At 39.2% G+C, this 14,660-nt stretch overlaps 2 protein-coding genes across 2 annotated transcripts in view; one reads left to right on the top strand and one right to left on the bottom strand.

Moving 5' to 3' along the window:
• Positions 1-2,386, bottom strand: part of LOC103702498 (probable transmembrane GTPase FZO-like, chloroplastic) — a 31,429-nt gene extending 29,043 nt beyond the window's left edge. The window contains exon 1 of the mRNA XM_008784952.3: positions 1,738-2,386. Within this exon, the coding sequence (XP_008783174.2) occupies positions 1,738-2,227 (490 nt within the window). The 5' untranslated portion in view covers positions 2,228-2,386. The remainder of the gene's footprint in view (positions 1-1,737) is intronic.
• A 2,294-nt stretch (positions 2,387-4,680) lies between these two features.
• On the top strand, positions 4,681-6,564 carry LOC103702497 (microtubule-binding protein TANGLED1). The gene is made up of 4 exons (XM_008784950.2): positions 4,681-4,819; positions 4,941-5,083; positions 5,221-5,279; positions 5,542-6,564. The coding sequence occupies exons 1-4, from the start codon at positions 4,739-4,741 to the stop codon at positions 6,342-6,344; spliced, it is 1,086 nt and encodes a 361-aa protein (XP_008783172.2). The 5' UTR covers positions 4,681-4,738; the 3' UTR covers positions 6,345-6,564.
• Positions 6,565-14,660: the final 8,096 nt, after the last annotated feature.

Below are 14,660 nucleotides of genomic sequence, written 5' to 3'. Positions count from 1 at the left end.
GAGATTATATCATGAAGTTCCAATTTTGAGGACTTAGTTGCAATGTTCTTACTACATAGCACTTGCAACTCAGGTGCAAGGGTCCAAAGATATCTGATAAACTGTATCAATTAAGAATATATTGATAACATGTAAATCTCAATCTCAGCCTGCTTGAAACCCATGACATTATAGATTAAACCAATTCATTCCAACCTCTTAGGCCAACTAAGGCAGAAACTTAAGCAATCACCAGAGGCCTGGGCCTGTGGGTGAACCCCATATGCAACACTATGAATGCATAAGAAAGCCCTTAATCCTTAAGCATGCACCAATACTTGGAAAGAAAAATTGTTATACATGCATGCATGATCAAAGAGCAAATGGTGGATTTCTTTTATTTTTATTTTCTTTTTTTCTTTTGAAAGAGGGAGAGGGTGGAAAAGACCTAGCCCGGTTGAATGACCAAAATCCAAGTATCTGGGGATACACTACTCAGAACTCAAACCAAAGCGTACTCCAAGGGCAGGAGGAGTGTGACCAGTAGAGAATTTCCAGCTCACATAAAACGGAAAGGGAAAGAAAAGAAAAATAAGAGAAATGAGATATTGACCATATCAGGCCACAACTAGATTTCCTGTGTATATTGCATCCTACTATCGGGCTATCATATAACTATGCTCCAGGCCTCCAACTTGTTGGGAAGTGTTAAAGAGATACTCTATTTTTTTATTAAGCAATATCTAGGATTCGAACACTGGACCTCCTCTAGGGGCAAGTCCTTATAGAAGAGGTGCGAACCAACTAAGCTAATAGTTGCTGGCATTTTCAAAATAATATAATAGATAGAGATTGCAGAATTGCACAGAATAAAGAAAACTAATGTTGTTTCATGCATATGCCTTTCTCAAGTTTTCTTGCCTCTTCTCTCTTTTCTCAGCTATCCACTAGCATTTGGTACATCTGATGCCAGTGTGGAGAAGATGGATGGTTGTAATCTATGATAGATTTCTTTAAATTATTTGTCCAAGTCGATAAATGCAGCCTCACTTTTTCATAGTGCATTGTTCTTGCTTCTTTTAATTAATTGAAAAGAGAAAAATCGAGACTTGGATAATTACAGAGCAGGTGAATCCCCCTCCCTTTCTCTCAGAAAAGAATGAAATTTGAAACAAGAGGGGTATATGCAGAACAAAAGGTTTATTTACAGAAGAATGGATGGACAAAAGCAGAGTCAAGTCATCAGAGTTTCTGTCGTAATGTTGATAGATCTATTAATTAACAATGTAAGCTATTTTTTTGAAGAGAAATAGGTAAGCATATTATATTCATAGTATTCAAAATTCAAATTCTTGCAATGTTCTTGCACTAAATAATTTCTCTCTTTTTTTCGCAGCAACTAAATAATTTCTTTAGAATTGGTGTGTGGCCAATAATTTGTTTATGCAACTGTGAAACAAAGTAGATTTTTACTGATACAGTAAATATATCATCAAATAAATTCTTAGGAAAGCTCTTAGATTTGTCGGAGATAACTTTCATTTGGTCAAATTATGCAACATAAAGCAAAAAAGTTACGTCTTGGATGCAAAGTATCATAGTTTGCAGTATTGCAACACAAAAATATAAAAAAAACAGGGAAGTAGGGAGAGTATGAACCACAGAAAAACAGAAAAACATCAAAAGTAGAAGAAAAATTCCAGAAGAACAGACAGATATCAAAACTAGAAGATAGAAAGATCACATTTTGACACTAACCCTTATCAGATAGCACCACCCCGCTTGCACCCACAGCGGCTGCGATATCGACACGCTCGGCGATAAGAAAATAAGCTCTGTCCCCAATCACCGACTTCAACCTACAAGCTGCCTCATACAGCCCGCCGCCACTTTCATCCCCGCAATCGAGCACCACCATCCCCACTCCTTTGGCCACCGCCACATCGATCTCGGCAATAGAGCCTTCCCTTCTAAGAACCTCTTCGGCTCTTAGTCGGAGGACCAAAGTCGGCACCTTTATCTCCGGCCGCTTGAAGCCACCGGGAAACAAGGTCCTCAGCTGCCGCTGCTGCTGCTCGGAAGGATCAAAAGAGGCGGAACTGGCGCCAATGACGTTGATGGGGTGGCGAAGAACTCGGCATCTGGAGGGTGGAGCTCGGGGAAAGGTGTTCCAGACGTGGCGCTTGGGGAGGAGAGGGAACTTGGGGCGGCGAGCAGCCACGGTATAGTTGCAGGGAATTGAGACCATGGGAAGGAGAGGAGAGCGAAGGATCTGGGGGACGGTGTGGAGAAAGGGTGGAAGGGGCGAGTGAGGGAGCGCAGGAAAAGGTCGGATTGCGAAGGAGTCCGGAGAGACGAATTGGGACGGAAAGAGCGGCGGAGAGGGAAGGACAAAAAACCTTATCAGAGAAATGTGGCAGTGGACGATTTGAGCCGCTTGCGATCTTAGAATTGATTTAAAAATAATTTGGTCAAATCCGATTATATAATATATTGAAAAATATGATGAGTTTCAATTAGAAGAGAAATCAATCAATAACATCCTGAAACTAATGCCTTTGCTTGCGCCGCTTATTTTTTTGCTACTTAAAAATCATTAAAATCAAGAAAAGTATTTGATATTATTTTTTCTATTTTATTTTACAAATTTCTTTTTTATTATTTTTTAAAATTAAAATTTAAAAATTCTTATTTTATTATTTTCAAAAATAAAAAATTTATATTTTACCATCCACTATCTTTGTCTCTACCGCCACCACTATTGCCATTATTCTTGCAATCGCCACCAACATCTCTCCCGTTATCACCATTGTCGCCTTTAATATTGTTCTTGTTTCTATTACTATAATCGTTGCATCATCATCTCTACCACTACCGCTATTGTTGTCACTACTACCATTACCATACTTGTTACCTCTATCACCACTATTATCACCACTGTCACTCTATCAATGTCGGTGCCTCCGCCACCATTATTATCATCATTATTATTACCATTTTGATCCAGACAATTTCCACCATTACTATTAAATCATCATCATATTTATATTTTTAAAAATAATGTACTATACCAATCAAGTTTATATTTTTAAAAATTTAGAAATAAATAGAAACAATTTTTCTATTTTTTATTTCTAAAAATAAAAAAATATGCCAAATGGCACCTAACAATAACGCAAATTTCACAACTCTCTTGAACTTAAGAGATATTTCTCCTTCAAGTAGTTACATGCACGTTGGATTGCACAGGTTAATAATAAAGATTTCAGTATGAATTACATGCTAATTTGATTCATTTGTGAAATTGCTTATGATTGTTTTTGGGAAAAAAATTTAAAGATTTATTTACCATTTAGTACATTATGTTCTTAATCTAGATGAGGTCAAGTTCTTGATACTAGCACAGATTTAATTTTTTATTTTCTGTCAAAAATTAAATTTGGATTTTGAAGGACATGAGATCCTTAAAAAGAAATTCTAACTTAAAGGAAAGTCTCTTTGAACCATTTAGAGTCCTAAGGTCTTTTTCTTTTATAGAACTTTAGCATGGCTTAAAACTCTAAGAAAGAAATCTAATAAAAGGTTATTTTGGAAATTGAAATGTTAAGAAATGAAGCTGCTTTTATATAGTGTTATGTTATTAATTTTTTTAATAAATTTAATATAGTGAGCCACTAGTCTTTCAAGCCAGTGAAAAGTTATGTGGTTGACAACTGGGTATATGTCCGACCCAAACCGCTAAACTTTAACCCAAGACCCATATATCATTAATCCCAAGCCCATAAAATTTACCTTGAACGGAGGTTGACGATCTCTCTCTCTCTCTCTCTCTCTTTCTCTCTCTCTCTCTCTCTGAGGTTGGAAATGCGAGCCTTCGCTAGAGTTGAAGGAATGGCCACGGTGACAGCCTTCGCTAGGGGACTGCTTGGGCTTCCAGTCGACCTTAGGTTCAAACTTGGGCTGGAAACCAAAAAAACTTTGGGCTTAGAACTGGCCCAAAGCCTGATTTGTTTCTTTTGTTAGAACTGGGGACTTATTTGGTTTGAGAAGAGGAGGAGGGAAAGTATGAGGTAAACCTTCACGCAAATCCACCATTGGATCGAACACTGCTTGCTTTGAGATTTGTGCAGGTAGATGAATGGAGTTTCATATTGCTTCAACAGCTGTGCAGTGCATGATCCAGCGGCGGATTGGCACGAAGGGAGATGAATCCTTATTTCACGCAAGGACACAACCAAGATCCTCTCAGATGTCACCAATATCTTAGGCACTTATTCTCTATCACCGTTTATTTGCTTGAATAACTTGTTCTATTTTGATTCGATGAAAATTTTCCTGATCTAGAGAGCTTAGGGGGTATAAAACGTGAACTCAAGCAAGCGTTTCTCTGCTATCGAGAGGTAAAAAAAAAAAAAAAAAGAAGGTAAGAAAGCCAATTATCAGGCTGCTAATTAGCTTGCAGATTTTGGTTTGTTTATTGATTTGTACGTAGATTCTTCTATTTTTCAGTAGCTCTCTTTGCTCTTGAAGATATATGGATGCTAGTTATTTTTGTCTACTTCGTTTTTACTGTTTATTTTTTTACTGTTCTGCTCTCCTATCTTGTGTACAGAAGTTTTAAAGCGTACAAAAGTCAAAGTAGCCGTTGCTTAAGTAGATGGAAGTGACCGTTGCGGGCCAACATAAGTTCCAGTTCAAACTCCGGTGACTCACTTTAGATCCCAGGCTCAGAGAGAGAGAGAGAGAGAGAGAACCCAAGATGGTGGCCAAGACTCCAACGAAGGAGAAGAGAATGGCTGCTGCAGTCAACCCCATTCTCGTGAGAGAAACGGTAAAGAAGGTACTGATGAATCCTTTGTTGCCTTCCTCCTCCTCCTCCCCTTCTTCTTCTTCTTCTTCTTCTTCTTCAGTTCGATGCGATCTTGAAGCCTAGAACTCATTTTGCCCCTTTTGTTGCGAAGGTGGACAGGTGCATGGCTCGCCTGCAGGAGCTCCAGTACACGGTGACGGGCGGCGCCAAGGTGGTCTCCGGTGTCAACCTCAGCCCCCGGAGCACGAGAGGGTATCTCAGAACCAGCCTTCGATGCAAGCAGGAAACCTTAAGGTTTGCTTCATTTGCCCATTCTCATCCATATTTCTTCCTTCCTGGCAAGCATTTTGCTGTCCCTATTTAAATCAAGCACTTCTCCTTGCAGCAAAACTCAGTTTTTCGTCCCTTATTATCGCTGATTCTTAATACAGGATGAAGAACACCCCAGCTCGGAAATCACCAGCAGGGAAATTTCAAGGGAGTATTAATGGTACAGACTTCAGCTTTATTAATTTTTCCAAAACGCTTTCCCCCCCTAATGTCCATTTTTGTTCATTACCTGACATTTCTAGCCAAATTGCTATCATTTTTGTGAAACATGCGATCCATCCCCATATTGGAGTTCATTAACTTTTGGGGTTCTAATTATCTGTTTCTCCTGCATTCCTTTCATTATCTAGAGATGTTTGACTTCATTTTTTTTTTTTGAGTGTTGAATTCGATCATGATGAACAAACAATGAATACATACAGGCGAATGGCGGCGAATGTCACTGCCTGCAATGCTAGTAGGAGAAACAGTTGTAGAGATCCTTCAGGCCAGCCACTTCGCAAAGGAAGTGGTTGCAGCTGCTGTCAAGCTTCCCAAAACCAAAACTGCCGATCCCAGAACTCCTGACGCCATGCACAGAAACAAGAAGCTGCATTGCGAGAACTCCGGGCTGCGGGCGAGGCGAACGAAGGAGAAACAGGGTGTACTGAAAACCATTCGATCAGAATCAGGCTCCCCAAAGCTTACCAGGGCTCGATCCCGTATCAGATTCAAATCAATCTCACCTCTCAGTAGAAGGGAGGACAGAAGAAGTAATGGTGGTAGGCCTTCAGTCACAGCTAACCGGGTATCGCCGAAGAACAGACCTTGGGCTAAGAAAGCAGTGCTCTTCCCCAATCCTCTCTTTCTCCCATCCTCCTCTTCCTCACCTTCATCTTCCAACAAACAAAGCTTCTACAAGACCAAGTCTCCCATCATTGCCAGGACAAGGCAGCAGACCCCTCATAAATTCATCATCAAGTCGCCACCCACATCACTGAAGTCGCAGCTCAGGACGAAGAAGGCAGTCCCGGCGATGATGGCTCCGAACTCGCATGCTGAAAAGGTGGCGGTGCCGAAGGCCCGGCGGTGCTCCTTCTCACCCTCCAAGTTGGCCGGCAGATTGGTGTCTCCAATCAGGACCAGAATTTCCCTTCAGAAGAGCAGCGGCGGGTTGATGAGTGGATTGAAACAGCGGCCCAATTTTAGTACTCCTGTGAGGATCTCCTCCACCAGAAGGATTTGAGAGCGATTCTAACTGAAGTTAGAGTTGCTCATAATTCTTCTCATAAAGGTACACCTGGAACTGGAACCTCATTGGGCCAATGAGGGAAAGCAGAGCAACAGCAATGGAGAAGAGGAAAAGAAATGGAATTTTTAGTTGATGTCTGCATGTGTCTAGTTATTTAGATTGTATTATTGGGTATGAAATATGGGTACATAAAATTTTAGTTTCTTGCCTTACAGAAAATAAATAGATAGCAAGAAATATTGCCATGCTTTTTTTTTTGTTTTGTTTTTTTAAAGAATCAATTGAGTTTTGTAGCTGGAGATATAGCTGGAGGAAAAAGGCTTAAGATTTTAAAATGAAGAAAATCCAGAAAACTGAGTCATACAAATGTGCTCTGAGAAGGCAGTCCATATGATCATGGAAAAAAGGAAAAAGCAAATTTGATACTTTCAGATATTATTTATTGCTTTAATGATGACTTATCTAAACACATTGCGAAAGCCCGATGATTTTATTCATCTCTTTGAATTCTCATTAGAAGAAAATAGATTCGATACAGCAATTGTGATTATGATTCTAATTCGGAAAGTTCATAACCCATGAGCCATCTGAACTTCTCGAAGGCTCGAAGTTAATCTACTATGGAGAATCATAGTGCTAATGGGGCCAAATTTGCAGACAAGCCGAAAAGCGGAGTCCATAGGCTTAGCTCTATAAACGAAACGGATAATCAAGCTCGAGCCAACCTTGGCAGAGATTAGATCATTCAAATTTTCAATTGAGCTTGAACACTGAGCCAAGCTTCTGTTCAATTTTGCAGCCTTTGAGGTATAAGCTCATCTTGTTTATTAAGTCGAGGATCGAAAAAGTTTGAGTTTGGCTTGTTTTCTAGCTGAACCATGCTTGAATGAGCCCTTGATTAGATACACTTGAGGTGTTCATGAGCAGCTCGATTCATTTGCAGCCCTATAACCTATGCAACATGCGCAGGTGCAGATTGGCCCAACTAGTAAATGGTTAGATTGAAACCTCCACCCCATCATTTTGTAATGAACAATGATGGATCTTCTGAATGTAAATTGTTTCTAGATCAAATAGGAATACAAATCCAAATCTTCACCATTTTTCGATGGGCCCGATCTCCTGTGGTGTCTGAACTAACCATGAACTTGAGTAAGTTTATCATAGAAAGCTATCAATAGCAAATTGTAGAGGACATGCCTTGCGTATTCATCAAGAAGCTGCTTGGCTGCAAACTTTGGGCTCACATCCAAAGGTGCATGAGCGGGAGTTGTTTTATCCAAATGAACTAACGAAAAGTTTTGGTTATGGGGCCATAAGAGATAGATCAATTAGTACTACAAAGGTTAGTAAAAAGATAAAAAATACCCATGGGCTGGTGAAAGGGCCTATTTAATGATAAAAGTTATGGTCATAATTGCTAAGCTGAATACCATACATCATGACAAGTATAGAGGTGCAGCTCTAGATCCACATTTTTCACTATTAAACACATGTTATGTGAGAATCATTGATTTCTCCCCTGTCAAATTCAAAGTAGCCAGTTTGGTTATTTACTTACTGCAACCTTTTGTGATAGTTTGTGGCATTTAGCCATTACTTGACATAATTATTCTCCCTGAATGTATAGACCTTGACAAATTACACGACACTTGCTGCTTAATTATATTGTTTAATGACGTTTTAGGGTATGGTCGAAGGCCAATGATCATTGTCAGAGTTCCTATACAGGTCCTGTAGTTGTGTAGACAACTACAACATTAATGTGAAAGTTCTAATGTAGATCCAAAGAACTTAAAGAATGAGTGTACCATGTATTGCTGTGGGGAATTAGCCCGACCAAGACGCCGAGCTGATAGGGTTGTTGGAGTGCTCGGCTTGTTGGCCATGCATATCGGGAAGGTCGGCTAGGGGATCACTATGCCTTTATGATGGCAGTCTGGCGGCTATTTGTGCTCGAGTGGTTATGTCTCCGACGCTGCACACCTCTAAGTTGACATTGGATAGTAGGAGTCTCGCTCGGATCGTTGCTTCAATGCTAGATCTGACTTGAAACAATAAAGATAAAAAAATCTACCCAGCAAAACATGTCCAACGGAGAACCTCCAATGCCTAAGTCAGACACGACTCTCAAAGAATATAAGGAGGCCTAAGAGTAGCAAAGTGGTAGCTTTGGAGAGTCGAAAAAGAATTCATCTGAGGACTCTTAGGAACACAATATATAGGCAACGACTGGAGCTTGTCATCAAGCAATTCGAGCGTGAGCGCTGGCTATTATAGTAACAACCTGTGTATCTCGCTCATGACATGCCCGCACTTCTCGACCACGTAGATTGTTCGTGCATGATGTTTGTTGGAAGTCGATCATGATCATGACCTAGTTGTTGCCGCCGAGGGAAAAAATTTAAAATATGAAGGACTCTCTGCATACCTTCTAGATCAGCCACATGGCAAGTTTTGAGTTGTTAACCTACAACAATGTGGCAAGCCCTCAATGGTCGATTCGCCACGTCGGCTATGGACAGTTTGCTGCGTCGGCTATGATCAGTTTCGAGATATTTCACTATAAAGTCCAAATTTGACAAGCCAACCATGCTTAGTCAGTTGACATCCTTCTCTAATAGGAGAGGTCCAGGGTTCAAATTCTAATGTTGGTCTCTTTATAGCATTTCTCAAAATATGTCCCCAAATTTATCACAATAGTTATGATGCTTGGGCAGGTTTGGCATACTATTACATGCATGTGAAGGAAATATATAGAAATGAGCATTATATGTATGTATCAAGACTACTAAATAGAAATTATTAGGACGTTAACTGATCTCTAAGAGGTAGGTAGAGGTATTTAAGTTAACTTACTCCTTTTCACTTTTTTGCCCAATGGAACTATTTGGCAAATCCATGATTTGTTGTGCAAATATTAGATATCAAATTGAGTCAGTATCTATCTAGATATGCCAACTCAAAATAATTTAGTATCAAATAGTTGAGTAGGTGAAGCTATGATTAATGAACTCGCCAGGGAAACCCCTCTTGCAGGAAACCGGTTCCACACCACCTTCTAGAGGAAAAGTACCACTCCTAGACTCCTAGGGCTCGTTTGGTTTGCGGGAAAAGAAGGAATGAAAGTGTGGTCAACGGAAAAGTAATGAGATGCCTCCTATTTGGTTGGAGTTTTCAAAGAGAGAAGGAAAAGTTGTATTCCCATAGGAATATGATTCCCACATTTCATGGAAAAATCTTTTTCATGAGAAACATGGAAAAGTTACTTTCCCATGAGGTGGGAATCACTCCATTTTTACTTTTTCTCAAAAACTCCCTTCAGCATTAAAGAGGCATTAAAAACCTAATTTTTATTAAGGGCATAATAGGAATTATACATAATTTTCATAGGAAAGTGGATGGCCAATCAAACATAAGCACTATAAAAATTTGTCACTTTCCCATGGTCAACCAAACATGCCAAAAGTACTTTCTTAGGCATCCTCTTCTTAGGAATTTGTTTCGCATGAATCATATTCCTAGGAGGAAAAATGCTTCCTGCGAACCAAACGAGCCCCTGGTTGAACACCAATCCTCCAAACCCAGCCTGTATCCCTTGGACGTGATGAAGGACCCGAGTAAGGCAAAGAGCTCGGTGACTCTTGACCCTCTGGCAGATCTCCTAGAGGAATAGCCAAGGAGACACCCTATCTCTCAGTTCTCCACCAAAGTATTGAACTTTTTCTTTTGGTACAAACCTTGTTGAACTACAAAAAATCCTCTTATTATGGCTACAATCATCTATCTCCATCCAAATTGCTTGTAATACTCTCATGATTACATCCGATCGTAGTGCTCGCCATCACGATGCCAACTCTCCCCTACTTCATTTAGATGCATGGAACTCGACTAATTTTAAAAAAAATAGTCTTCCTTGCTTTCCTTGCACTTTGTCCAAATTTTCTATAGTTGACCTAGGTTGATATCAAAATAAAAAGAGCCAGATAAAGGAATTGTCCAACCGATGTATAACCTCTACTATCTTTTGAACTAATACCTATTAGCTGCATCTCCAGATGAATTGGGTTCAAATGCAAAATATCTTCTTGTGGATTCATCATGATGAAATTATTAAAAAAAGAATATATATAGTCAAACAAAAAATAATAGAAAAATAAGTCATCTAAGCTACTGTGGTTCACTGGATAAACACAGTAGGTTGCCAAGGGATAGTATAGGAAGATCAGAGGGGAAATGATATGTGAGAGAAGTGGGTGCAAATTAGTTTAGGTATTATGGAGAGGAGATGGGTTCTCTTGAGTCATATTCAAATTCAAATAAAGCTTGACATGGTCACACACAACCAGCCTATTTGGGCCCATCTTGGATTGAAGTTCGCAACACCCACCGGCTTCAATTCGAAAAAAAAAAGGATTGGAACAAAGAAACTACGTTCCCCTGCTTGATCCGCCAACCATTGAGAGAATAAGACTGCGGGGTCGTAGTTGGTGACAACTCCGCGGGCCATTCGAATAGCCACTGGCCGTTGGGTCGTGCCCAACCACCGCCATGATCGCGAGCGGGTGCAATGACCGCCAAGCTAATCCTCATCCAAAATATGTATAAATCCCTTCTTCTCTTCTATTTCATCCATCATCGGGCCGTCTCCCTACTTCTCCTTAGTCGCCGGCGACTACCGTGCCTTCTCAATCGACTGCTGCCACCCGAGATCTCCTCTTTCTCTCTAGCTTCCCCGGTTGCCCTGTTCTTCTTTTCTTCCTCTATTTCGAGCATCGTTGCCACAAAAACCGCTGGAACCAGCTTTCTTCGGCCGAGCTCCAGTGGCTACCACCACCCTTGGTGAACCCCTCGGCTTCTCCATATGATTATCCAACGAGCAAACCTGAAATTGAGCCCCATACTCCTATTTTTGGGCAAAATCGAGACTTTCTTCTCGATCTTGCCACCTCCGCTGGCTGCTGCCGCAGTCGTTGCCGTCTCCGCCACCAACTCCACCGTGACTAGCTGCCGGAACCTTGGCACCCACCACTGTACCTTCTTCTCTCCTCTTCCCTCTCCTCTCTTGTTTCTTTTTCCTCTCTTCCATCCCATTTTCTTCTTCTTCTTCTTAGTTCTTATTTTTCTTCCCATTTTTAGGTTCCTTTATTTATATATTAATTTATATATATATATATATATATATATATATATATATATATTACGTTGTTTTTTCTAGCTGTTAATTTCTCTTTTCTAGCCCATAGGCCAGTTGTAGTAATAATTTATATCACTATGACGGACTAAACCTAGACCCCTGATTGAACCTGAACTGAGATTCTCTCTCTAAGCTAGACCCAGGAATCTTAGTTCAAAGTCCTAACTCTCTTTGCTCAAATCTAAGTTGACCTAGTATGGAGGCCCTGAAGCACCCTGGTACCCAAGCGATTGACCGGCCCATTACCTCGGCCCTTACCAGATCTTTTTGAAATTCGGCTACTATTCATTTTCATTAAGTCATTTAAATCATATATGAATTTGACCAGTTGAGTTCACCTTGCTTGGACCCACTTGGGTAGTTGGGCACCATACCATAGGATCAACCTTGCTTTTCTTTCATCTGAATTTGGGTATGAGGCCGTATCCTCAATAATATTTTAATTTTTGACTTGGCTTGGCTTTGAAGATTTTGATAAAAATTAATTATATTTTAATAATATTAAAGCAAGTGAACCTAACTTGTCTAATTGAAGTGAGATTTTGAAGCAAAAAGAGGTAAGTAACCTAATGCTTTTAAGTATTTTTTCAAATTTTTTGATAAAATAATAATTAGTTATTAAATTTGATTATAATATATATTTTATACTTGGTTAAATAGGCTAGGCATGTTATTGTTATGATAGTAATTATTTTAAATTATGTTATGTGTTATGTTATGAAATTTAGAAAATATGGCTTGGCAAATTATGAAATTTATTTTATATGTACGAATTCTTAACACTGCTATGATTTGGCCCAGCCAATTGGTTTCGACATCGAACCACCGTTGATTAGAATAGTGGTATTTGGACACCGAACCACTGGTGTTTAGAATAGTGGTATTTAGCACTTTGTGCATTCTGTATCTAACTCATGCCATTGGGTTACGTGGCCATAGCCTGATGTTGGATTTTATAGTATCAGTTTATAAAAATAATATTAAACTTCATGAGAGATATATGTATTATTCGAGAATTGATTTATTCTCAGTCCATATCTTGTTGTTTAACTAATTATTTATTTGGCATACCTAGACCCCATTTTGGGATGTTATGTTGTTTACTAGGCTAGTGTAGCTCATTATTCCATCTTTTTCTATTTTTCAGATCCTGAACCATAATTGCTCGGGACTTAGAGGAGTGCGCTATCTTCTGAAGATATTTATGATCATTTGGATTTCAAATTTAGCTTAGTTAAATTAGGTTAGTTCAGTTTGAATATTTTATTTAATTTAAATAATAATAATAATAGTTAGTTAGCATATTTTGCACTTATGTTATTTTGAAACAATTGATTATGAGAATGGTTTTGTTTATATCTTAATTAAATTAGTTTTCGAAGATCGAAGAATTATTATCATTATTGTTTTAAGATTTGATTTGTAGCCTTGCATGGTCTACCTGCAGGTATGCGGCATCTATTACACTCTGAATTTGGATCTACGCTCTGAGTTCGAGGTGTGACACCTCACATGCGAACTTTTGTCACATATAACTTCATGTAATCCACCCCTGCGATCTTTGGATGCTGAGCCATATACAAGTTGTATATATCCACCCATCCATGATGGAGACATGCATTTAGATTTATTTTACAGGTTGGTTGGCCGAGGGTGACATTGAGAAATAACTTATAAATGAGGTGGAATGGCCGAGAAGTAATAATGTTGATATTTGAGAGAGAAAGTGAGAGATTTAAACATTTTATTTATTGCAAGAAAACATTCTCCGTGATGGAAGTCGTAATCGAAAGCAAAAATATCATCGTTAAAAATTTTAGTGGCGAGGTTTTGGCCGTCACAAGGTCTTCACATATACATCCACCACCAAAACTTCCATGACGATAAAAGGCTATCCTTTTAAAGCTTTCTATTATGACCTTTCAAGCCTAAAACACATTACAGAAAAGGAGGTTTTTCCAACTTTTTTCTACCGACGCTAGGTAGAAGCGTCGGCAGGTACGAAGAGTAGACGATGCTAAGGCCCTAACTTAGGTCGACGCTTTTAAGTATTGGCAATAAAAAAACTGGCATGGCACAGCTGGCCTAGCATCAGCAAAGGCCCTAGTTTAGGCCGATGCTTTTAAGCGTCGGCGGAAGGCTAACACGTTTTGGACTCCACCGATACTAATAAGTGTCGGTAGAAACCAAAATAGACCGACGCTAATAAGCACTGGCGGAATCCAATGCGGGCCGACGCTTCCTACCTTCGATTTTGGCCGACGCTTATAAGCGTCGGTGGACTCCAAAATAGACGACGCTTAAAAGCATCGGGAAAAAAAAATAATCCCACCCCCACTTGCCCGATGCATAGGCATTGGTAAAAAGCACCGGCAACTGCTATTTCTTTTGTAGTGACATACCTTGCCACATAAAATATATATCTATCTACTTCAGTATTAGAAATAGCAACAAGATTCCACTATTTAGTAATAACATACTCATCATGATGGTTATTTATGGATTACTAAAACCTTTATTTGACACCAATTATTGTCATCATAAAACAAAATTTCTTTTCATAAAACCATATTTTGGTCAAAAGAAAGATTGTCATACTCAAAATTCTAGTGATAAATTTTTATGACGAGATCGTAATGCTATCACCCAAATTTGTTGCTTTTGTGAAGAGATTCCCTATTGTCATGAAAGAATCTCTAAAAGTCATAGTAGTGAAAACTATTAATTGTACCAAGGATTTGGTTGCTTTCTGCAACAAGAATCCATGTCATCACAAATAACTTGTTAAGGAAAAGCTCGTAGTGGCTTCATTGACTTTTAACACGACTTCTCTCCCATTTCATTGAGGGCAGAGATTCTGAGATTGATGAGGTGGCACGATCCTAAGAACTGAACAAGAGAGTCCAGAGCTAATATGCTCGAATCTTGGAAACGATTATTCTCAATCTCCATAGACTATTTCTTGATATGCACGAATCTTGATAGCGATTATGGCTGCAAAACTATAGACAAATTGAGTTTAGCTCGACAATGGATTTGGTTGAGCATATTCAAATAGAAAAATGAGCCAAACTCAATTTTATTCCAAATGAAGCTCATCAACAAGTCGAGCT

This window comes from Phoenix dactylifera, unplaced genomic scaffold (assembly GCF_009389715.1).
Source record: "Phoenix dactylifera cultivar Barhee BC4 unplaced genomic scaffold, palm_55x_up_171113_PBpolish2nd_filt_p 000026F, whole genome shotgun sequence".
Taxonomy (NCBI): domain Eukaryota; kingdom Viridiplantae; phylum Streptophyta; class Magnoliopsida; order Arecales; family Arecaceae; genus Phoenix; species Phoenix dactylifera.
This window is presented reverse-complemented; position numbering and strand designations above follow the sequence as displayed.

Coding starts and splice junctions, on each gene's coding strand:
- LOC103702497 (XM_008784950.2), top strand. CDS start 4,739: ATGGTGGCCAAGACTCCAACGAAGGAGAAGAGAATGGCTGCTGCAGTC. Junction 4,820..4,940: donor TGAGAGAAACGGTAAAGAAG/GTACTGATGAAT, acceptor TTTGTTGCGAAG/GTGGACAGGTGCATGGCTCG. Junction 5,280..5,541: donor ATTTCAAGGGAGTATTAATG/GTACAGACTTCA, acceptor GAATACATACAG/GCGAATGGCGGCGAATGTCA.